At 38.3% G+C, this 26129-nt stretch overlaps 1 protein-coding gene across 4 annotated transcripts in view; it reads left to right on the top strand.

Moving 5' to 3' along the window:
* The window catches only part of STK3 (serine/threonine kinase 3), a 310699-nt gene that overhangs the window by 61668 nt on the left and 222902 nt on the right, over positions 1–26129 (top strand). For all 4 annotated transcript variants that reach the window (XM_018058284.1, XM_018058281.1, XM_018058285.1 and 1 more), the window contains one exon: positions 9809–9923. In XM_018058284.1, coding sequence (XP_017913773.1) covers positions 9809–9923 — 115 coding nt within the window. The remainder of the gene's footprint in view (positions 1–9808; positions 9924–26129) is intronic.

The raw sequence follows: 26129 nt of genomic DNA, 5'->3' as shown, positions 1-26129 counted from the left end.
AGTAGATGAGTAATCTGTGATAGGTATCCAGATAGTGAACTATTATTCAGTTGTGCTAGTGGTAAAGAGCCCGCCTGACAATGCAGGAGACATAAGAGACGTGGGTTCGATCCCTGTGTCGGGAAGATCACCTGGAGGAAAGTATGGCAACTCACTCCAGTATTTTGCTTGGAGGTTACAGTCCATGGGGTTGCAAAGAGTTGGGCACGACTGAAGTGACTTAGCACATACAAAAGGAAATGAGCTATCAAGCTATGAAGATACATAGAGGAAGTTTGGGTATTACTGGTGAAAGAGGATGATCTGAAAAGGCTACATGTTGTATGATTTCAACCATATGACAGCCAGGCAGAAAACCCCTATAGAGACAGTGAAAAGATCGGTGGTTGCCTGGGGTTAGGATGGTGGAGGGAGGGAATGATTAGGTGAAGCTGTACGGTGCTGTAACGGTGTATACGGTTGAAACCCAAAGAATGTACAATACCATGAGTGAATCCTAATGTAAAGTATGGACTTTGGTTGACAGTGATGTGTGTCAACATAGATTTTTCGATTGTAACAAATGTCCCACTCTGGTAGGGGATGTTGATAATGGGGAAGCTATACGTGTTGTGAGGGGCAGGCAGTGTATAAGAAATCTGTTTACATTTCACTCAGTTTTGCTGTTAATCTAATCTATACCTGTTATAAAAAAATACCTTTAACAAAACGTGATTTTCTTCAATTAAGTTGAAATTCAAGTTAATATACAAATTTAATTACCTTTTAGACAGGAAACATTAACATTTGAACCTCTGTAAGAAGCTTAAACATAATGATTCAGTCCAAATATAAGAACGTGTACCACAAGTAGTGTCTATGTAAGGAACAAATAGGTAAGGAAAGTTTTCTGTTTTTTCTCCTCTGGTTTTTCTTGTTTTTTCCCCCTCATTTTTTTTTTAAAACACTACTTCTATTTTGAGTTGTGATAACGGAGGAAGACCGTTAGAACTAGAGTTTGGGGGTTTCTGAAAAGGAGACAAGGAGTGGCAAGGATTGGTACGTTAGGCCTGAGATGAGAGGGAGCCAAGAAAGCAAAAAGAAAGAGGAGCGTGCTGTGTAGTTTCATTGGGCTGAAAGTGTTCAATGGGGAAAGGAAGTGGATGGGACAGGAGAGTGAGAGGCAGGGGGATGGCACTGGAGGAAGGAGTAGGCTGCCTCCTGGGTTCCCCCCAGTTATCAAGGCATCGAGTTTCACTTTTGCTTCCCAGTATATTCTGTAATTTCACTTGCATCTTCCATGTCCCTCCGCCCACTGGTGTTTTCAAAGTCATATTTAACTATTGTATTTGACCATGCCAAGAATACACAGAATTGCTGGGTTCTCATATGTCCTGTAAGTCCATACGGTGGCTTAGTCAAGATTCTTAGGCATTATGGCCAAACTAAAACTTTGTGTGTTGCTCAAAATGATAAGTAGCACTGAGCTAGTGTTTTGAAGGAAGCTCTCTTTGCTTCCTCTCCAGCCTTTGATAATCAGTGTGTGGTTTAAAAGAAAGACGTCAGGATATCTAAATAATTGTACAGTTAGCTAACTTGCCCACAGCTTTGACTCTGTCACCTTTGACCCCTGGCAGTCTTGCACTGGATACTCCTACTTCAGTGCTATTTGATTGTATTATTTTCTTGCATAAACTCTTCATGAGTTCCCCATTGCCTGGACTGCCTTTTCTTGTTTGTCACTAGCCTAAAGTCTACCCATTTTGCTCCCTAGCATCTGCCACAAGACTCTGTATGTTGTTCAGTGAATGTTTCTTGATTATGTTTAAAATGATAGTGAATAATGATGAATGAATGACATTTATGTCTGTGGAAACTGTTGGCTTGAATTTTTAATCTTTAATTTGTCAATCTTAAATTTATACTTAGTGTGCAGTTGAAAGGAGACGCAGTGGATAAAACGCAGTAGAAACCTTGCTTATTATCTTCTAACTTGCCAGTGTACATTATCATCAAATTGGTATTGTGTGTCTGTGGTGACCTAACTGGGAAGGAAATCCATCAGAGAGGGGATATATGTATATGTGTAGCTGATTCACTCTGATGGATAGCAGAAACTAACACGACATGGTTGTTTTTTAGCTACTAAGTCGTGTACGACTCTTTTGTGACCCCATGGACCGTAACCCACCAGTCTCCTATGTCCATGGAATTTCCAAGGCAAGAACACTGGAGTGGATTGCCATTTCCTTCTCCAACACAACACTGTAAAACAGCTATAACCCAATAAAATAAAGAATTGCATTGAGTGGACCTTGAAAATCTTTCTTTGTTTTCTATTTCTTCTACTCCCACTCCAAGCCACCATCTGTTTTTTAAAATGTAGGTTTTATTATTATTCAGTTATGATGAGACTAGCATGTCCGGAGATAGATTTTTATACACATAGATCCAAGAAGGATAGGGGTGAGAGAGGGATGACCCATGGGGGGAAACACCAGGATCAGTCAGGAGGCAGATGGAGAGAGAGGGAAACGTGGCAAGAGCCTTTATTGTGGTCTCTGTGGGAAGGAATGGGTGAACTGAATAAACAGGCTTATTATTATTCAGTTGCTAAGTTGTGTCTGACTCTTTGTGACCCCATGGACTGCCGCACACCAGACTTTCCTGTCTTTCATCATCTCCCAGAGTTTGCTCAGGCTCATGTCCTTTGAGTCGGTAATGCCATCCAATCATCTCATCCTCTGTTGCCCCCTGCTCCTCCTGCCCTCAATCTTTCCCAGCATCAGTGAGTCAGTTCTTCACATCAGGTGGCCAAAGTATTGGAGCTTCAGCTTCAGCATTAGTCCTTCCAATGAATATTCAGGGTTAGTTTCCTTTAGGATTGACTGATTTGATCTCCTTGCAGTCCAAGGGACTCTCAAGAGTTTTCTCCAGCACCACAGTTCAAAAGCATCTATTTTTTGGTGCTCAGCCTTCTTTATGGTCCGGCTCTCACATCCTTACATGACTACTAAAAAACCATAGCTTTGACTATATGGATATTTGTTAGCAAAGTGATGTCTGCTTTTTAATATGCTGTCTAGGTTTGTCATACTTTTCTTCCAAGGAACAAGTGTTTTTTAATTTTGCGGCTGCAGTCACTGTCTGTAGTGATTTTGGAACCCAAGGAAATAAAGTCTGTCACTGTTTCCAGTTTTTTTCCATCTGTTTGTTGTGAAGTGATGGGACCAGATGCCATGATCTTAGTTTTTGGAGTGTTGAGTTTTAGCCAGCTTTTTCACTCTCCTCTTTGACCTTCATCAACAAGCTCTTTAGTTCCTCTCTCTTTCTGCCATTAGAGTCGTATCATCTCCATGACTGAGGTTGTTGATATTTCACCTGGCATCCTTGATTCCAGCTTGTGATTCATCAGTTCAGTTCAGTTGCTCAGTCATGTCCGACTCTTTGTGACCCCATGAATCACAGCACGTCAGGCCTCCTTGTCCATCACCATCTCCCGGAGTTCACTCAGACTCAAGTCCATTGAGTCTGTGATGCCATCCAGCCATCTCATCCTGGGTCATCCCCTTCTCCTCCTGCCCCCAATCTCTCCTGGCATCAGAGGCTTTTCCAATGAGTCAGCCCTTTGCATGAGGTGGCCAAAGTACTGGAGCTTCAGCTTTAGCATCATTCCTTCCAAAGAAATCCCAGGGTTGATCTCCTTCAGAATGGACTGGTTGGATCTCCTTGCAGTCCAAGGGACCCTCAAGAGTCTTCACCAACACCACAGTTCAAAAGCATCAATTCTTCGGCACTCAGCCTTCTTCACAGTCCAACTCTCACATCCATACATGACCACAGGAAAAACCATAGCCTTGACTAGACGGACCTTAGTCAGCAAAGTAATGTCTCTGCTTTTGAATATACTATCTAGGTTGGTCATAACTTTTCTTCCCAGGAGTAAGTGTCTTTTAATTTCATGGCTGCAATCACCATCTGCAGTGATTTTGGAGCCCCCCAAAATAAAATCTGACACTGTTTCTACTGTTTCCCCATGTATTTCCCATGATGTGATGGGACCAGATGCCATGATCTTTGTTTTCTGAATGTTGAGCTTTAAGCCAACTTTTTCACTCTCCTCTTTTACTTTCATCAAGAGGCTTTGTAGCTCCTCTTCACTTTCTGCCATAAGGGTGGTGTCATCTGCATATCTGAGGTTATTGATATTCCTCCTGGCAGTCTTGATTCTAGCTAGCTTGTGTTTCTTCCAGCCCCGCGTTTCTCATGATGTACTCAGAATAGAAGTTAAATAAGCAGAGTGACAATATACAGCCTTGACGTACTCCTTTTCCTATTTGGAACCATTCTGTTGTTCCATGTCCAGTTCTAACTGTTGCTTCCTGACCTGCATACAGATTTCTCAAGAGGCAGGTCAGGTGGTCTGGTATTCCCATCTCTTTCAGAATTTTCCACAGTTTATTGTGATCCACACAGTCAAAGGCTTTGGCATAGTCAATAAAGCAGAAATAGATGTTTTTCTGGAACTCTCTTACTTTTTCCATGATCCAGCAGGTGTTGGCAATTTGATCTCTGGTTCCTCTGCCTTTTCTAAATCCAACTTGAACATCAGGGAGTTCACGGTTCATGTATTGCTGAAGCCTGGCTTGGAGAATTTTGAGCATTACTTTACTAGCATGTGAGATGAGTGCAGTTGTGCGATAGTTTGAGCATTCTTTGGCATTGCCTTTCTTTGGAATTGGAATGAAAACTGACCTTTTCCAGTCCTGTGGCCACTGCTGAGTTTTCCAAATTTGCTGGCATATTGAGTGCAGCACTTTCACAGCATCGTCTTTCAGGATATGAAACAGCTCAACTGGAATTCCATCACCTCCACTAGCTTTGTTCGTAATGATGCTTTCTAAGGCCCACTTGACTTCACATTCCAAGATGTCTGGCTCTAGATTAGTGATCACATCATCATGATTATCTGGGTCGTGAAGATCTTTTTTGTACAGTTCTTCCGTGTATTCTTGCCACCTCGTCTTAATATCTTATGCTTCTGTTAGGTCCAGACCATTTCTGTCCTTTATCGAGCCCATCTTTGCATGAAATGTTCCCTTGATATCTCTAATTTTCTTGAAGAGATCTCTAGTCTTTCCCATTCTGTTGTGATTCATACAGCCTGGCATTTCCCATGATGTACTCTGCATATAAGTTATTAAATAAGCAGGGTGACAATATACAGTCTTGACGTACTGCTTTGTCGATTTTGAGTTACTCTGTTGTTCCCTGTCTGGTTTTAACTGTTGCTTCTTGTCCTACATACAGGTTTCTCAGGAGGCGGGTAAAGTGGTCTGGTATTCTCATCTCTATAAGAATATTCCACGGTTGGTTGTGATCCGCACAGTCAAAGGCTTTAATATAGTCACTGAAGCAGAAGTAGATGTTTTTCTGGAATCCCCTTACTTTTTCTAAGACCCATCGGATGTTGGCAATTTGATATCTGGTGCCTCTGGCTTTTTGTAAATACAGCTTGTGCATTTGCAGGTTCTCAGTTCACATACTGTTGAAGCCTAGATTGAAGCATTTTGAGCATAATCTTGCTAGTGTGTGAAATGAGGGTAATTATGGGGTAGTTTGAACATTCTTTGGCATTGCCCTACTTTGGGATTGGAATGAAAACTGAGCTTTTCCAGTCCTATGACCATTGCTGAGTTTTCCAAATTTGCTGGCATCTTGAGTGCAGCACTTTCACAGCATTGTCTTTTAGGATTTGAAATAGGTCAGCTGGAATTCCGTCACCTCCACTCGCTTTCGTGGTAATGCTTCCTAAGGCATTCTGAATCCAAGATGGTAGAGTAGAAGGATGTGGGCTCATCTTCTGGGAGAACAGCAAAATCGAAACAAATAGGTTTAGGATTGGCTGGACTGAATAATTTCATTGTGCTGGAGGCTGTCCCTAGTTGTCTGGTATATGGCTGTAGGGTGATTAGGGCTGGGGAGTGGTAGCTCTGGAGGTGGTTGAGAGAATGTACTCCAGATTGGCTTGTTTGCGTATGTAAGATCTGCTCACTGTAATTACCTAGCCTGAGAGGAACAGTGGAGGCATTGTCAGTAGGTCGCAGATGTCACACTGGTACAAATACAGAAAATAAAATGATATGGTTAATACAGTGTCTGGCAACAGAAAATTCTAACTGGTCTACCCATGTGCATGTTTACTTTCCTACAATCCAGGTTTGAAACAACAGCAGAGGAATCCTAAAAGTATAAATTATAAGTGTAAAAAGAAAGTATAAATTAGATCATGTCTTTCCTCTGCTTAAAATTCTTCTCTTGCATATCTGTTAAGGCCCAGTTTCCTTTCTTTGGTTTTGAGGCCCTTCATCATTAGCTCCTACCTCCATCTGTGTTCTACTTTATTTTTCACTCACTTTATTTTAGGTACACTGATCCCTTGACAATAATTTGCTCCTTTTCTCCTCAGGGCCTTTGTATAGACAGTTTTTGGTACCAGAATGCTCTTTATAACTGATTAACTTCTAGCTAACCTTTGACACTAGCTTAAATGTTATTACTTTAGGGAGGCCCGAATTAGGTCCCTTCTGGTAATTTTTTTGGGATTGTTAATTTGTTTACCTGTTCATTGCTTTTGTATGAGTAATATAAGAAGGGGAGTACTGGGGATAAAACACAAATCAAGGATGATCATTATTACATATAAACTTTGGAGTTTAAGCATTTCTTTTTTCTCCAAATGTAATTTATAATCTGCAGAAATCAATGGAGGGAGGATATTTTGTTGTTAAAAGTTTACCCATGTCTAAAAGGTTTTCATATATTCCAGTGCTTCCCAAGGCAGGGGCTACCGTAGAAAGTGTGTGAAAGTGAAAGTCACTCAGTCGTGTCTGACTCTTGGCAACCCCATGATCTATACAGTCTATGGAATTCTCCAGGCCAGAATACTTACTGGACTGGGTATATGTTCTCTTCTCAAGAGGATCTTCCCAATCCAGGGATTGAACCCAGGTGTCCTGCATTGCAGGTAGATTCTTTACCAGCTGAACCACCAGGGAAGCCCTCATGTTACTTATAAGTGAGCAGTTATGGAGGATCAGGGGCTCAGACTCTCCTCTACAGCTTCCTTTGCACTATTCCATTCTTTCACATGAGCCAGGGACAGTTTTACTAGCAGAAATAATGACTGCAAAATAAAGTCTCATCCAGTTTGTCTCATAGCACTCCTTTTCTTACCACAGTCAGTAATCATATTTATTTGTTGGTTTGCTTCTGGAATACCTGAGTATCTCAGGCTACTTTGTGCTGTAGGAGAGGCAGAATTGTGTCTGTCTGGTTTATGTGGTCTGATGCTTGGCTTGAGTTGAGGGTCAGTGAATGAATGCCGAGATGAATGGTAGAAACTGGATTTGAGTATGTGTCCTTAAGGTGGCTGTTTCTATCTGCTTAAATATTTTTTCTAGGGTAAAATTATTGAGGCCAATTTTAATGATGTAGAATTGTTGGACTTTGGTCCATCTGACTGACTGTGTATTGGAATGGGCCACTTGAAGAGAATTTTACCTTCCCCCAAAGGTAAAATTCCCCAAAGTTGCCTTGACTCATCCCTCAAGAGATGGAGCTGCCGTTTTAGGTTTCTGCCCAGTTTAGAATCTCTAGTTTTTGTAGGAGCTGCCAATCCTACCCTTAGAGTTGCTGATTTCTTAGTGTAGATTGCAAGATAAAATATATATTTTCTGTGTGCTTTTCAGTGAACATAATCTTGACTGCATTGTTAACTTTTCAAGATTTTGAAAGAGAAAATTAATATTTAAAGAAGTTCTCTGAAGGATACGCTGTCTATCTTCTGGAGTGAGGCTTGACTGTGGGTGTATATCAAAGTCACCTGTAGAGGTTTTAAGAGCCCTATTTAGTTAGAAGCTCTAAGGTTTGGGACCTGGGTCACAGGTGATTCTGATGTACAGTCAGGTATAAGAGCAGTAGTTCCTATGGAAGTTTCTACGCAGGCAGTCATACCCCAAGGAAGTGTATGTCAAGAATGCTTTTTTGTGTTTCCCATCAGTTAAAGTTCTGGCTCTGTAGTTTAGATTCATTTGTGAAGAAGTGCTTTTGAATGTTTTAGTGAAGAATTTATGAACTCTTGGTAATACTTTCCAGTCCCTCCACCTAGCAGAGATAGACCCTGAAAGGTCTTGTATGTGATGTGAAGCAGTTCTTTTTCCCTTTGGTAATGGAGAGTCATTGGAGGTTTTTTAAAATCAGGAAGGCAACATGGTTAGCTTTTACTTTTGTTTTAAAGGAAAGTTGCCTGTCAACTATATGGAACATAGATTAGAATGGGGGAGAAAACTACAAGGAGACCAAAGTAAGTCTGTGCAAGAGAGAATGAGGAGCAGTAGGGATAAAACGGGACTGAAGTCTAGCCCTGTAGGTGCCTGTTTCAGTTTAAGCTCCAACCGGTCAGCTCTACCCTTGACTTCAAGACAGCTAAAGTTGCAAAGGCTTTACTGAGAAGTCTTTCCCTGACCGAATTCTCTTAGTCTGTTCTTTTGATAGGTTTTTTATGTCGTATTTTACAGTACTTTCCATTCTCTATTGTTCTGTTTTTCTTATTTGATTCCTGTGTCTTATTTATCTTACACTGATGCCACTTTTCATGATAGCTGCTTCTCTATAGAAATAGCTGTTGAATAAGTTGTCCCCCAAACATGTCATCCTTGGTTTTTTCCCCTTCTGTTTTTGTGCCTTTGCTCATGGCCTTCATCTTTTCCAGATGTTCTTATTTCTCTTCTACACCCATATCTTGAAGTTTTAACGTTTTTTTTCCCCCCATAATTCAAATCCCACCGTTTCTGCAAAGTCCTCTAGCGTGATTCTCCATGGTCACTTCCACCTTTGGGCTCTTGTAGTATTTAAGCTGTGTCCTCCTTTATGCTTCCTTATATTTTTTCATCTTTTAATTTAGTCTGTGAATGTTGATATTCTGCCTTTTTGAGTTGGACAGGATATTTTACACATCACTGTACATAGCATATCTTAATAATGTGATGGTTATTTGCCCCATTTGCTGCTGCTACTGCTAAGTCGCTTCAGTTGTGTCCGACTCTGTGTGACCCCATTGACAGCAGCCCACCAGGCTCCGCCATCCCTGGGATTCTCCAGGCAAGAACACAGGAGTGGGTTGCCATTTCCTTCTCCAGTGCATGAAAGTGAAAAGGGAAAGTGAAGTTGCCCCATTCTAAGTCTTCCTAAAAGCACCTTGGCTATAAACATAGTTTATTTTACTCTAAAAAACCTAAGACCTCATCTCAGAAATATCTTAAATTGTCAGTAAATTTAATTATCTGAATTTAAAGCAAAAAAAATTATTATTATTTTCCTGTAGGATTTTAAAGGTCAGAATAAAAGAGAATTAAAAAAATTGGGGGGGGCCTTATTGAAATACAAAGTTGAGTGTTAATATTTGACTGGATATAAAATCCTTTAAAGTCTTATGTTTAAAATGCTTTAATTAAAGTAAAATATTTTCATTTGTTCCTTATGTTAAGTAGTGTGTCCTTTGCCAAAACAAAGCTTTATTTTCTTGGGAATCACTCAGAACATTTGGACCTCCTCTGGTTTGTAATCCTGTTAAATTTCATCTATGAATTAAAGCCTAATTATAAATAGTTGGTGTACCCTGCATAGAGACAATTCCATGTATAATAGTTTACTCATTAAGTTTACTTATTGGAACATTATGAAATGCTGAAAATACTTTGCATTGGTATTAAGAAATAATTTTCATTGAGAATTAACTGAACTTAATTGTCTATATATTTTTCTTTAGCCCATATGTTGTAAAATACTATGGCAGTTACTTTAAGAACACAGACCTCTGGATTGTTATGGAGTACTGTGGAGCTGGCTCTGTCTCAGACATAATTAGATTACGAAACAAAACAGTAAGTATTTTAAAATTGTTTTGCCAATCTCATTTCTAAAGTTTCATATTTTAGAAGCTGACTGTATAGTGTTTTGTTACAAGGAAAATATTAGTGTGAAAAAAGAAAAGACTTCACAGTGTAAAAGGATCTAGTATGAGGTGTGAGAATTAGTCACAGATCTTTGTGTGGCAAATACAGGAGTCATATGATTGCTTAATCTATTTATTAGGATAATTTTTGGTTTAGTCACCGAGAAACCACCACGGCACTCCTCCTCTTCATCTGGAATCAGTGTTGCATTTTCTTTATTAACTTGAGTTCAGTAAGTTATGGCTAGAGTTTTATTTTTGTAGTATTTATGGTGTTTCTTTATCATAAGTTTTTTTGCATTATAACCTATGGTTGATAAACAGTTGAAGTATTATGTTTCTGAATCTTAAAAATAACTGAAGAACAATTTTTGTCTTATTTCCCCAAATATCTCAGGATGTTTGAAATTAATAGAGCTCAATTATAATTTTTTTTTTCTGTTAAATTCAGCTTAGTGAGAATGTGTTATTTAGTGATAAATTTTATGGCTATGTTTTAACCCTAAGTAAAAGAGCTATTTACAAAATTGTTTACTTTAGCCTACCTAGTTAACCTGGATAATCTACAAGACCAAAGTGACCTTTTTAAAATCTGTGAATGACTAAGAATAATAAATCAGTAAAATAATTTGTAATTCTGTAAAACAGTATCCCAGTAACTACATGGCATTATTACATGTTGTCAGACATGTTTCAGTAAAATACATTCGGAAAAATACTTGACTACTTGAGTCAATTTGTGGTTAACCAGAATCATTTTAAAGTTTGATTGGGGAAGTACATTGTAAGTTTATCCTACTAATTTTTTTTTTTCTGTTAGAGAAAATAAAGTAAATAGGTTTTCTTTTAAATGAAGTGAAACAGAAGTTAGAATAATCCCTGTTTTGACAGAATGGATTAAGTGATTTGTGACATTCTAATTATATATTTTAGAATTTCTATGGTGCTTAACTAACATTTATGTAAATCAGATGACTCCTGAATGGCAGAACAATGCTTTAATTGAAAATAATTATACTCCAGTTAGGGAAGTGTTTTAAAACCATTTCAGGGCTAAACTCAGGGCATTTGGTATTTAAAGTTACTGAGTAGAAATACAGAGTAATACTGTATGAAATGGAAAATCTATTTATTTTAAATGTTAATGTTACCATTTTGAGTCCATAGGAAGAATGCAGCCTTTTATGTATTCTAAGTATCCAAAAATACTTTATTTCTGTGGTTAATAAATAGAAATCATGAAGGTATGCTATAGTTCTAAAAGGTAGATTTGGATGGGATAATTATTCTCAGGTATCTCCTTCACCAATTATCAAAGGAAGGATTTTACCCTATTTGCACTTTTTTTTAGAAGGCAGATTCCACCTAACATGTTTGGAGATCATACATTTGAAATAGTCTAATTATTATTCTCACAAGTTGGTTTTCCTTGGTCCTGGGGAAGTATGGAAGGGTCTGATTCCCAAATACAAAAAGGAATCCAGAACTGCATGAGATGGCTGAGGAGCTGTACATATGTTCTTTCTTGAGAGCAGCTCCTGTTAAATCTCAAAAATATTCTGTACTACTTATGCTACTTTTCCTTCATTTATGTATTATTTTTAAAAAGTACCATTGTTATGAAGGTTGGCAGTGTGGGGGATAGTTATCATCCTGTTTAATATTTGATTTTTTTTAGGAATGTTCACTGGAATGATAATCTTGATTGTTTGAATTTCAGAGGCATGGCTTTCAAAAAATGTGACAAGTGAAACAGTTGTCCTTGACCTGTTAACACTCACTCCAGTAGTTAATTGTTTTCATTGTCACAGAACAATCAGTCTTTTCCTAAGAGTACAGAAAACGTTCTTTTAGGCTGTATATGCTGTTCGGGTTTTTGTTACGCGCTTTGTTGTTTCTTGTAGTTCTGTGTACATTTTAAACAGCACAAGGCTGTTTAAATAATAATAATTATTATTTTTGATGGTGTTTAAATTTATACTGTTTTCGCTCTTTATTCTTTTTTTGCATTTCTCAGTTGCCTGAACAGTGTTCTTTAGTGTTTCCTTATGATGGTAATAAAATCGCTCTCTTTTTTTTTTCTTGTATGAAAATGTTATCTCGCTGTACTTTTGAATGATATATTTGCTGGGTAAAGAATTCTAGGTTGGCAATTTCTTTTACATTTTTTATTTATTTTAAGAGGATTGACTCTTGGAAAACCACCTAAGTAACACCCTTTGTGTAGAATTATTCTTGTCTTTGAAAGAAATCTCATTAGGGATGAACTGTTCTTGATTTTCAGTTCTATTGCTATCTTTTTTTTTTTTTTTTTAGTTGAAGTATAGCTGATTTAACAATGCTGTGATAGTTCCAGGGGAACGGGTGAACATTCTCCCCCAAGCCCCCCTCCCCTTCACATAACACCGAGCAGACTTTTCTATATGCTATATAGTAGATCCTTGTTGGTTATCCATTTTAAATATAGCAGTATGTACATGCCCATTCCAAACTCCCCAGCTGTCCTTTCCCTGATCCTTCCTCTGCCAGCAACCATAAGCTTGTTCTCCAAGTCTGTGAGTCTGTTTCTGTTTTGCTAGTAAATTCATTTGTATTTCTTTTTATATTCCACATATAAGAGATGCCCTAGGTGCTCTTGTTTTTTTGATCAAATAGTGCTTTAAAAATTAAAGATAGAGAAAAAAATCTGATGAAGTTACATACCTTTTAAAAAAGTTAACAGGTGCTCTTGTTTTTTTGATCAAATAGTGCTTTAAAAATTAAAGATAGAGAAAAAATCTGATGAAGTTACATACCTTTAAAAAGTTAACAAGTTTTTAGCCTGAAGTATAAAACTGTTTGTATATTACCTCCCTCCTCTCTGTGCAGTTTTATAACTTGTTACTTCAGCTTCTCAGTAAGAATGGGTTCCTAGAATAAAGGCTGGGTTCGTGTTTTAGTGTCTCGGTATATGCTTTTGCCTCATCTGCTCCCCCACCTTTGAGTCTTTCTCCTTACCCCTAGTCTTTGCCTAGTGAGTTTGTATCCATGAAGGACTAGCTCAGTTATCACCTCTTCTCTGAAACTTTCCCTATTTTTCCAGGTAGTTTATCTGTTTGGTAATTGGTTGATTAGTGAATTAGTTAAGTATTTATTGCATATTCACTCTTACATAAGAGCACAATAAATTCTAGCTGCCATTATTTTGTAATTTTTACTGTTATTATCTTACATATTTTGACTGCTGGATAGACTAAGCATCTTGTCATTTGTGTATTGACTCTTTTACTTATTTTTTGTGCTTATCCTTTGCATTTTATTATTATTGTTGGTAGTGGTGTTTTCTTACATTGCAGGCTTGTTTGCTAATAGTTTTATGAGTATTTCACATATCATTTTAAAAGTCAAAAAAACAGTTATCTTATTGTCAGCATAGATATTAAAGAAAGAGTTTCAAAATCTTTCAAAATTTTTTAGAAATTTAACTTCTAAAATCTCTTTTAGAGGTTTTATGCCCTGACATTTTCTTTGGGAAATACCTGCTGCTGCTGTTGCTGCTAAGTCATTTCAGTCATGTCTGACTCTGTGTGACCCCATAGACAGCAGCCCACCAGGCTCCCCTGTCCCTGAGATTCTCCAGGCAAGAACACTGGAGTGGGTTGCCATTTCTGTCTCCAGTGCATGGAAGTGAAAAGTGAAAGTGAAGTTGCTCAGTTGTGTCCGACTCTTCGCGACCCCATGGACTGCAGCCTACCGGGCTCCTCCATCCATGGGATTTTCCACGCAAGAGTTCTGGAGTGGGGTGCCATTGCCTTCTCCGTTGGGAAATACCTAGGAAAAGATAAAAGCGTAGAATTAAATTTGAGGGTTAACTAGAGCTCTCAGTGATTGGAACTGAGCCTGAGTAGCAGAGTTTTGAGATTGGATTGTTGGCAGTTGAGCCAATAGTGAATGGAAGTTTGGGTAATGGTGGTAGTGCTAGAGGGAGAATGAAGGTGAAACTTTGCTATATTTCAGTGGGTGATAAAAGTTTGAGTCTTCTAGTTGCATTTAGAGGAGAAATCACTATTTGGTTACTGTTTTTGAACCTTTTGGTTTATAAGTTAATACTATATGTAAGTTAATCTATAATAAGTATATGTAAGTTAAACTCCTGATTCTGTGATCAAACCCACAACACACAACTCATGTCCTGGTATTATGTATCTTTAATAAGTGACTTTTTAAAAAATAATATTTAAAACTAGAGTTTGTTGAAACCTATATGTGGATAACCTTTCTGTGGCTATCCTGTACTTGGAAATCACATTTAATTATTAGTCAGCTTTTAGTCTTTAGAACAAAAGTTTTAGCAGTTGCTTTCCCCTACTATAAGCCTCTCAGGGGCAGAAATTTTTATATGGTCATCATGAAACTATTACAAGTGCCTAGAATAGCTACTGGCATCTAGCAACCTTGATAAATGTTTGCTGAACTGAAATAGGAACAATTCCATGACTGCTGCTTCTGTGAATATAGACAATCTAACTCATCAATTTAGTGTTGTATTTTTGTAGGTAAATTGTAATTTTCATAGCTACTACTATTCAGTATTAATGATGTGGGTTATTGAACAGATATGATCATATACCAGACAAAGTACATGTGCTTATCAGTAACCTATGAAAGTGCAAAATAACAGGATCCGTCGTGTTAGTTCCCTGATTTTTATAGGTTATATTTATGTAAATTAAACTTTTTGCTTATTTTTGCAAATGTATATCCCAATAACTCAAACCATAGGCCTCATTTGGCTGATGAAAAAGAAATATGCCTTTTGTTGTTATTACTGGAAGTTAATGTAATCATTCCAGGTTTTCTTTTTAGTGTTTACAAGTTTAAAAAGAATAGAAAGTCCAGTAATTATGGGAATAAATAAAATATTTATGGCAATAATTTGGAAGGTTTTCTTGTGAGGACATTTAAAAAACCAATATATTTTATGTTAAATGCATTTAGCCTCTGAACATTCATGCATTTCAAGTATTTATGCATTTATGCAAAGTAAAAATAGACAATTCTGTGAAATTGAAGCTTTTAAAATATAGATTATATATTTGATTAGAGGCTTTCAAAATGATCTTTACATAATTGTTAAGCTATGCATTGACATATGGAAGAAATAGAGTCTACGTCTTAGATGTTTGTTGTGTATTTGGAAATGTTCTAAGAAAAGGCCTAAGGTTGGTCTCTCCCACTCTGACTCAGCTTTTTATTTGACCACTTATTTTAATTCAACCTAGCACTTTGGATTTTAGTTTTGGTTTAACAGAAACTAGTTTTATAATCTGGGTCTTCAGCTTCCTCATGTATTAAATAATAATTAGCATTGGTACAGTGCTTTGCATTTTACTTGGCAGTTTTATTTACATTTTGGCTGAATGGAAAGGTTCAAAATACATTTATTGATCTAGGCCTGGTGCTGTGTGTTAGAGGTACAAATAATTCTTAAGAAATGTTCCTGTTGTTGCATTGTTTGCAGACTGGTTAAGGTAATGCATATGTACAAAGCTAAATTCGATTCTGTAAAGAGTTGGAGTTCTTTAGGGAAAGTACAAGGCAAGCGCTTAGCCTAACATGGAATTTCAGGGAAAGCTTCATAGGAGAGAGAAGCGTTTAACATGATCTTGGAAGAGGACTCATCTGTCACGGGAGTCAGGCTCCCAGGGGCAGGGTCTTGTCTTCTTTGTTGCCTGCTCTGTCCTGCTCCTCGGACAGTGTCTGATGTGTAGGATGCTGAGTAAATATTTGTTGTATGTGTAAATGCATGAATGAATGACTCAGAGAAGAGAGGGCAAAGGACATCTTGGAAGAGGAAACAGTGATATACTAGAATTATATTTTCATCTTTAAAAGTCCAGTGTCATGTTCCTTGATCACCTGAAGGAAAATGTTCCCAGCATCTTGTTTAAATGGGTTTACTTTCCTCACACTTAATTGCTCAAAATCATTGTCATGTATTAGTTTGATGGATCTATGCTGCTGCTGCTGCTGCTGCTGCTGCTGCTGCTGCTGCTGCTGCTGCTGCTGCTGCTAAGACCCTTCAGTCATGTCCGACTCTGTGCGACCCCATAGACGGCAGCCCACCAGGCTCCCCCATCCCTGGGATTCTCCAGGCAAGAACACTGGAGTGGGTTGCCATTTCCTCCTCCAGTGCATGAAAGTGAAAAGTGAAAGTGAAGTCGCTCAGTCATATCCGACTCTTAGCAACCCCATGGACTGCAGCCTTCCGGGCTCCTCCATCCATGGGATTTTTTAGGCAAGAGTATTGGAGTGGGTTGCCATTGCCTTCTCCGGGATCTATGCTAGGATCATGATTTTTTGTCCCCCCCCCTTTTTTTTTCATGTTGGAAGAAGTAGCATATGCCATCTTTATCATTTCACTAATGTTTTCTAGCTTCTTACTCATTTTATCTACTTCCTGGAGTTTATTTGATTCTCGAGAACACATTCTTTGGGTCTTCCTGATTTCTTGTTCTCATGTGGACTCATTGCTTTTTAGGTCTGCTGTACAGCTGCAGTCCTGGAATTTCTGTTCACTGGACTCCTGGGTTACTGTCACCATTTTCTTGTGTATTTCCTATTTCCTTGGCTTTTCACTCTTGTTCTGTGTTTTCCCTAAACTATCTTCTTCAGGATACAAAATTAAGAGATCAACTAGTTGAGTCCTTCTGTGTCTGAAACTGCTTTTGTTTTTGCTTTCAAACTTGGTTGATAGTAGCCTGTGTAGAATTTTACATTGAAACTGAGTTTCTCTCAGAGCTCTGGTAGCTTTCCTGTATTATCTTCTAGCAGCCAGTGTTGCTAATGTTCTAGGTGGCTAACGCCTGTCAGAGTCTTATTCATTTGTAGGTTTCCTCCCACCTCACAACTTTTTAGACTTTTTTCTTTATTCTTATGTCTCTGATGTTGAATAAGGATCAAGATATTTCATGAGGATGTGCCTAAGTATGAGTCCTTTTTATTAGTTATGCTTAGCACTCAGTAGTTGCTTTCATATAAAAACTTCTTTCTTTGGCTTTGGAAAAATTTCTTTGATAATTTCTGCCCTATAGTCTTCTGAATTTTATTCTTTTTTTTTTCCTCCCAGGTTTTCTGTCTCCTTTTGTTTTTCTTTTTCTACTTTATTTTCTGACTCTTCTAACTGAACTTTTTATTTCAGCAGTTATATTTTAATTTATAAGAACTCTTTTGTTTTTGGTTATTTCTTTTTTGCAACATCTTGATGCTTGAGACATGGATGTATGATCTTTCCTAATCACTCTAAGAAAAATAAGTTTTGAAAAAAGTTGTTTTCTGTTTCCTGAATCATCTGTATTTCTACTGAAGTTATTGCTTCACTTGCTTGACCCTGATTCTTCCCCATGGCAGGATGACCGCCAGAAAGGCTGACTAGCTCTCATTGGAAACATTGGGATGATGCTTTTTGCCTGGCAGGTATAATGTTAAGATGAACTGGTTGGTATCTGGCTTGAGGAGGAAGTGCCTAGAGAGGTGGTTTGTTCAGTTTCTTTAGCCATTCCCCTCCCCTGCCTTTTCTGGGACCTGGGGGTGAATACCAGGATGCATGTAATCTCTGTATAAAGTAGGCCTGAGGAGCTCACTCTTGTTCTGTTTTCTTTTTGTCACTTCCTGGGGAAAAGCTAGCCTACCTTTCCCATTTCTCTTCTCTGTCCTACCCTCTCTACCTGGTGGTTCTAACTTGAACCCTCTTGGTGTTTACTTGTTAATCACCCCTTCTTGCTTGCTCTTGCCTGTGAACTCTTCATAGAAATGCTTCCAAATTTATTATACTCTCCTGTGCTGATTCTTCTATCAGTTTATTTATTAAATTTTTTTTCTCTCAGTTTAATGGGAATTTAGAAGGCCGAAAAGACAGAGAACTAAACAAATTGCAAATTCAGGTTGGTTTTTGAAACTGAATCCGTGGTATGTTCTCTCCCTCTTCCTACCCATCTCCCTATCGATACTGTCATACCCTTAGGTGTTTAAATTAATACAGCTACTTTGAGGAGTACAATTTGATGCTGTGTTGTCAAGTTGAATATGAAAGCGCCATGGGCTCCATCCAGTGGACGGATCTCCTCTTCTATCTGTACCTTAAGAGAAACCCTAACACGACTGAATGGTGAGAAGTGTCCCAGACTGTTGTCACGACAAAAAGTTAGGAGCAAACTTAAATGTTGATGAGCACCAGACCCTGGATGAGAGAATTGCTGCTATTCTTTCAGTCTCCATAGTTTTGCAGCTCCTTGGTGAAGGCAAACTGAGAGTAGCAGTCTGGTTGGAACCTCTCAGAGCACCTGTCCCCCGATGTGCAGGTGAAAATGCCATTAAAATACCAAGTAAAGTTTGTGTCTTAAAACACAGTACATGTCCAGTTTGGTGTATGAGAGAAGTTTTTTCAGTGTCTGCTTCTACCAGAATGAACTATATTTCTGTGATTGGGTGGGAGTGGGGGAGGGGGCATTGAGGGAACACAAAATAATGGAGAGGAAGTTCCAGACTGAAGAAGCAGTTCCTAAGTTGTCTGTATGTGTATTTTCCTGAAAGCTTGTGGTGGACTTGTTATAATGGCAGTGATTGGGAAAGTCAGGTTTATTTAGGCATCACTTGAGAAGTGTGAAGGACACACTTTTTGGTGTTTACTTTTTGGTAAATTCTTACTGTTAGTGTTATGGCAGTGATTCTCAACTCCAGTGACAGACATTTGATAGGTATTTTGAGAACCATTGCTATAATATAGGTATGTGCCAGGCGTATTATATAGACTGTTGCATTTAATCCTCATGTAAGGACTGAACAACTGTGTAAGTAAGAACAGTTATTAACCCCATTTTTCCAGACAAGCAACTGAATCATAGAGTGGTAAAATAGATTAGAGGGAAGGAAAAGGTTGAAATTATAGTCGACTGCTGGAATCGAACTGTAAAAGTGAAGAGCATAGAGTGTAGAGCCAGACTGTCTTGGATTGTGGCTCTGCTACATACTGGTTGTATGAACTTAGGCAAGTTTCTTAGCTTTTCTGTGACTCATTTTTTCCATTTGCTAAATGGGATAAGAATACCACCCTACTTCGTTGAGTTGTTTTAAAGATTATACATTGGTAAAGCGCTAGAAACAGTCCTAGGAGAATGCAATGGCACCCTACTCCAGTACTCTTGCCTGGAAAATCCCATGGATGGAGGAGCCTGGTAGGCTACAGTCCATGCGTTCGTGAAGAGTCGGACATGACTGAGCGACTTCACTTTCATTTTTCACTTTCATGCATTGGAGAAGGCAGTGGCAACCCACTCTAGTGTTCTTGCCTAGAGAATCCCAGGGATGGTGGGCTGCCGTCTATGAGATCGCACAGAGTTGGACATGACTGAAGTGACTTAGCAGCAGCAGCAGCAGCAGCAGCAGAAACAGTTCCTGGTACATAAAAAGTCCTATATGTATTTGGATTGATATTGTCATCATTGTCCTGCCTTCTCACTGATATGGATGGAAATGTCTTTGCATTGTGAACATTAGTCAGATGATGTGTTTGAGTAGAATAGTACAGGAGACTATGGAACCAAGTACAGAATCTTAGCGTTCATCATTGGTGCCTTGAATTATTTTCAAGAGAGGTACATAAGCTCCATGAGATAGAGCTTACATTTTTAGGTACAGTGAAAGTTTGTTTAATAGAATCAGTCAGTGGCTATTCAGAATATACTGGAATATTTTATTTTAGTGCCCTTAGAATTAATGCCTTGTACATAATAGACTTTTTGATAACATGTTTGCATTTAAAAAATATATATTCTGCCTTGATGTTCATTATGTACTCTTTCAAACTTTTTTTTCCCCTCAGTGAAGGCATACCAGTTTCTTACTGATTTAAGGTTTGATACTTAGAGCTTCAAAGTTGGGTATTGTTTCATGATTAATAATAGACATCTTTTTGAGATGTGTGGCTTTCTGTTGCATAAAGTTCTTTTCAGGGTTTATGCTTGCCTGTGTTATTGGACTAATTCATGTTTGACTTCCCTAACCACTTTGTCGCGTGTTCCTTCTTTGTGTAACAGATACCAGTTCATACGGGCTTTACAACTCCATATATACTGAGTGCTTTTCTGTTGTCTTCTGATCTCTTTTTCAGGAGTCTTTTCATGTGGGAAAGGATTTTTAAATGTCTGCCCACTGACCATTTTCACAGTAGAGTATCAGTTCTCTTTCTCTTCAGATCAAGGGATTATAAGCAGCGAGTATATATGTATATTTACATATGGTGTAAGTAGTGAAAGCTTTCATTTTGAATCACTAGTTGTGGGACTTTGTGATAGATTATTCATTTTTTTTTTTTTGCCAGACATCTGCAATCCAGATTTCATGAAAGAAAACCTCTCTCTGCTTTTTTGTATATAATAATCGCTAAAATATTCTAGTTATGTTTTCTAATGTACATACTTTGTATTGAGCAGATTTGTGTTTTTCTGAAAGAATCCCATAAATTTTCTTATTGTTTAAAACCTTGGCTGTTTTATACCCTCAACACTCCCGTTTTTGGGTGGGATGAGATAGAGTGGTGAGGAGTGGAAGGAGTTACTGAGTTGCTCTGTTGTTTTTTCCAGTGTTTTCCTCATGTTGAATACCTAACAGCCCCATTAAATGTATGTATTATTTTCCTCGAGAAAGAAGGAGTAAGAGGGGGAGAAATTTTGATTGTAAAGCAGTTGGAATCTGAAGCTTCATGGATGTTCAGATAAAGCCTTACATGTAAGCTTAAGAATTACTTTTGAAATTTTGGTATTTTAGAAATTGCTACTTAACTCCTCAAGTTTCTCTAAACCATTGATTTTCAGCAAGAGGCTTTGGTCACCATTGTGTATTGACGTAACATGTATGTCGTAAAAACTACTAATGCTGAAACATTCGAAGAGCTCTATAAAATGAGATATCTAAATGCAGTGTTAATTTAATTTGGAGTAAACATTTATTGCCTGGGGCAGGTAGTACTCGGAAAAATGAAGGCAAAAAGGAGACTTTGCCTTCATGTTCCTTTTAAAAAGCTTATTTGTTCTACTTTTCCCACCTCCAGTTATTGTAGCCCTTTTGTTTGGGGGCAGAGAATAGAAATCAGCTTCAGAGACTTCATACTGTTAAATGTCTGGAGTAACCTATAGCAGTTCTAGAGTTAATCAGTGGTTTGTGCTTTGTACAAACCTCTTTTCCAGGAACCTCCCCACTTTTTTGGTATCTAGTTGAAATTTACTACATCGGTTTCAGCTCTTGGTTATAAATCATAGAAAACTCACCTCAAACTGGCTTGAGCCAAGAAGGGAATTTATTTACTCACATAACTAAAAATCTTTGCAGAGCTGGTTTCATGCATGGCTTGATTCAGAGTGAAAGGAATTACTTAGACTTGTCTCTGTTCTCATACCTCTGTTTTGACTCTACTCTCAGACTCTTGCCTCATAGTGGCAAGACGGCTGCTTGGTTATACCTTTCCAGCAGTCTTGTACCTCACTGCTTCTGAATGGGTCAGGTGCCTTTCTCTGTGGCCACTGAAATGTGATGCAGTCTGACCCGGAGTAGGGATGGAATTGACTGCTAGAAATGTGTGGTCTGAAGGTGGGGAAATAGTGATTCCCTCAAGGGAAATGAGGGTATGTTAGCAGGAGAACGGTGAATGAATGTTAGAATGACAAAAATAACAGGGATTTCTATGTATTTCTCAAACCTAAAATCAAAACTAAATGTACCAAGAATAAAACACACACACACACACACCCTTCTAAAATAACTTCCAAAATGAATGTTAAGTATTACAGGAGGTATCTGGTGAAATTCACGGTTAAAACTATGGGGTCCTCAACCTTTTCTCCCCTTTGTCACAGTAAGGGACAGCTGGGATGATGTATCTCAAGGAGGCTGCTTCTGCTGGGTCAGTAATAAGTGTTTGCTCTAAGAATTCATATAAGTCTGCTTTTCAGGATTACAGATCCATGGTTTCATTTAGACCATGGTGACCTGACCCTGGTTTTAGTTCTGGTGTCCCTGGCCCCTTCTCCTGACAAGGATTTTCTCGCCCTAAACAGGTACTGCTGTTCAGTTCTATGCTAGAATCTTAGAAGAGTGAATCCTTTTTTGTGGAAAGTAATTCTTGCTTATTCGGTGTCTCCTATAGAGTGAGATTGAGTTCTAAGTTATTTCACACATGCTTCTTAAAAGTTCCAAGCCACAGTCTTAAAATGACCATGCACTGTAGGATCAGACCCGGAGAGTTTTTTATACCAATCACGTGCCACATCTTAACTCTGATTAAATACATCGTACGCATCACACTCCATGACACTTTTTCTAAATCTTTTGATTGAATTATAAACACTTCTTTATGATCTTTCCACATTGCAATATAGTCCCTCCAGTAGTCTTCCTCTTCTACCTTAACTAAGTAAATTAAACCTACAAAGGTATTTCCTTGGCTTCCCTAATTGGTAAGCTGCCCAGTCTTCACCTTAGTTGCTGTACTCCTTGGCGTTTCTCCCAGTTCTATTTCCCTTTCATAAGTCAGGCCCACTTTCACGCACTTTATTTTTATATTGTACGTTCCTCTCCTGGCAGACTGCCTGTCACAGCCAGACCTGCCGTGAGCCCTCCCTCCCTGTCATAAGCCTGACCCCTTAGCACACTGTGACAGTGGTTATTTGGAATGATGTGGTTTAGTGGAAGGACCCTTGCATGTAGCATCAGAAGGCCAGACATCAGTTCCTGGCTTGTTACATGTTAGCTCTGTGACCCCGGATACACCGTGTAACTAACTCCTTTTAACTTCAGATGCCTAATCCTAAAATGGACCTAATATCATATTACTTGCCTTACCTACCTCAGTGTTTTCTTGTGAGGAACAAAGATGATGAGTGTAAGAGCATTTTGTAACCTGCCAAGTTCTATACAAATGTAAATTGTATTTTGTTACTATTAAGGCAGAAACTTAAAAAGATAGTATTTAGTTTTTGATGATTTATCACTGACTTAAGAATTTTATATTTGTTGAAATAGTGGATATCCTGTAGTATTAGAGAAACATTTAAAGATCATTGTGTCTTATCTAGTAAAATATTATTTAATTTTAGGAAATTGAGAAATGTAAGTTAGTTTTTTTCAGAAAAATGGAAATTTAGCTCCTTAGGTAGCAAATCTAATTTTAACAGTTTCAGATGAAGCTCTTTTAAAATTGTATTGTATAATTCTTTATACCTTTAACCAAAATGTATAAATGCCTTCCATTTTAATAATATAAATAAAGGGGGAAAAAAGTAATAGGAGCACATTGTAAAAATCCCAAATAGTACAGAAGAGGAATTTAGCATTTACTCACTCATCCCTCAGTTTTACTTCCTGGAGGAGATGTCAGTTACCAGTTTGTTGTGGCTTCTTCCAGTGCATGCATTTAAAAAATTTTTTAATTGAAGGATAATTTCTTTACAGAATTTTGTGGTTTTTTAAGAATCAGCCATAGGTACACCCGTGTCCCCTCCCTCCCAGACCTCCTTCCCATCTCCCTCCCCACCCCACCCTTCAGCCTGTAGCAGAGCCCCTGTTTGAGTTCCCTGAGTCATACCCATTGACTATCTGTTTAACACATGGCCTTGTAAATTTCTGTTACTCTCTCCATACATCGCCTCTTCTCCCTCCTCTTCTCCTCCCACGTCCATAGGTCTGTTCTCTGTGTCTGTTTCTTCACTGCTGCCCTGAAAATAAATTCATCAGTGCCATCTCTTCAGATTCCATATATATGTCAGTATACGATATTTATATTTCTCTTTCTGACTTATTTCACTGTGTAATGGGCCTCTAGTTTTGTCCACCTCATTAGAACAGATTCAAATGTATTCTTTTTTATGGCTGAGTAGTATTCTGTTGTGTATATGTACCGCAGCTTCTTTATCCATTCATCTGTTGGTGGACATCTAGGTTGCTTCCATGTTCTAGCTCTTGTAAACAGTGCTGCAGTGAACATTGGGTCCATGTGTCTTTTTCAGTTTGGGTTTTCTCAGGGTATATGCATAGGAATGGGATTGCTAGGTCATATGGTGGTTTTATTGCTAGCTATTTAAGGGGTCTCCATACCATCTTCCATAGTGGCTATATCAGTTTACATTCCCACCAGCAATGCAAGAAGGTTCCCTCTTCTCCACATTGTCTCCAGCATTTATTGTTTGCAGACTTTTTGATGATGGCCATTCTGACTGGTGTGAGGTGGTATGGCATTGTAGTTTTGATTTGCACTTCTCTAATAATGAGCAATGTTGAGCATCTTTTCATGTGCTTGTTAGCCATCTGTATGTCTTCTTTGGAGAAATGTCTCTTAGGTCCCTTTCCCACTTTTTGATTGCTCTTCTGGTATTGAGTTGTATAAGCTGCTTGTATATTTTGGAAATTAATTCTTTATCAGTTGTTTCCTTTGCTATCACTTTCTCCCATTCTGAGGGTTATCTTTTTACCTTGTTTGTAGTTTCCTTTGCTGTGCAAAAGCTTTTTAAGTTTAATTAGGTCCCACTTGTTTATTTTTGTTTTTATTTCCATTACTCTAGAATGTGGGTCATAGAGGATCTTGCTTTATGTCATCGAGTGTTCTGCCTAAGTTCTCCTCTAAGAGTTTAATAGTTTCTGGCCTTACATTTAGATCTTTAATCATATTTTGTTTTAAACAAGAGATTCATACTGCATGTATGGTGTTCTATACTTTGCCTTTTTTTTTTTTTTAACTTCTTTTTTCTTTTTTTTTTTTCTTGGTGAGCCAGCCAGGATGAAATTTTTTTTTTTCAACTTTTGATATATCTCAGAGATATTCCCATATCCGTATATAGGTCTGTGTGTATGTATCAGAATGCGTTTTTTTCAGTACTTTGGATAAAATGAGTTCCAACTTACATTGTAATCAAAGCTGAAGGAAACTTTTGTAGGTATGTATTGGCTGTAGTCCATGGGATTGCAGTCAGACAGGACTGAGTGGCTGAACTGAACTGATTGTTGTACCTGTGTTGTTCTGGCCATTGGTTACATTCTGAGAAATGAAAGTGCTAGGTTAGACGGCATGTTCAGGTGACAGTTCCTTTTCTTTTTTTTGAGAAGGGGCAATTTCAGTTTGAATTATGAAAGGATTTTGGATTTTGCTTTCAGTGGCTTCCTGCTTAACTGCATGCTTTGGCATCTCGTCATCTTAAAATTAGAAATTTTGACTAAAAAAATGCATTGGGATAGTTAGGGAGTTTGGGATGGACTAGGTACACACTGCTGTATTTAAAATGGATAACCATCAAGGAGCTACTGTATAGCACAGGGGGGCCGGATCAGTGTCATGTGGCAGCCTGGATAGGAGGTAAGTTTGAGGGGAGAAATGGTTACATGTATATGGAGGACTGAATCCCTTTGCTGTCCACCTGAAACTGTCACAGCATTGTTAATCGGCTATACTCCAACATGAAATAAGAAGTGAAAAAAATCCATTGGAATTTTAAGCAAGTTTATGTATCTCTTAGCTGGTGCTGCAAATCTACTGCTACTACTGTAAATGACTTTATTATTACATTCTCCACAGTAGCTTTTCTGCTTCTAGTCTTTAGATGAAGGCTACTGTCCAGTTTCCTTCTTAAAACTTCAGGTATGATCGTACCATCTTTTCATTTAAAAAGATGTAGGCGCACAAAGCACAGTTAACCCGAACCTACCTTTGCCATTTTGCACTGCTCTCCCATACCCGCTGCATTCGGACCCAAAGAACCGGTACTAGACTTCATTCATTTTTGTGCCCGTTTCCTTTACACATACCTGGTATTTCTTTTCCTCTGGTCTCCTGACAGACTTCGTACGTTCTTCAAGAGGCAGCTCAAAAGTCTCCTCCTCTGTGAAGACTGCCTTGAATAGGGAGAGTGGTGTGGTGAGATTGTCAGGGCTACAGGAACTGTATCGTTCAAGGCCTTGAGGGTTAAAGTGTGTGGTTTGGATTTTACTTTAAGAGTACTAGTTCTGATGCAGTATTGGTTCTTAAAATCACCTTAGACACTGCTGTCCTGGAATGCTCCTGTACCTAATCTTATTGTACCTGGCATTGCTTGATATCTTAATTATTTGTTCTTGT

Source organism: Capra hircus, chromosome 14 (assembly GCF_001704415.2).
Source record: "Capra hircus breed San Clemente chromosome 14, ASM170441v1, whole genome shotgun sequence".
NCBI classification, from domain to species: domain Eukaryota; kingdom Metazoa; phylum Chordata; class Mammalia; order Artiodactyla; family Bovidae; genus Capra; species Capra hircus.
Note: the sequence above shows the minus strand (reverse complement) of the source record. Positions and strands in the feature narration are given on the sequence as shown.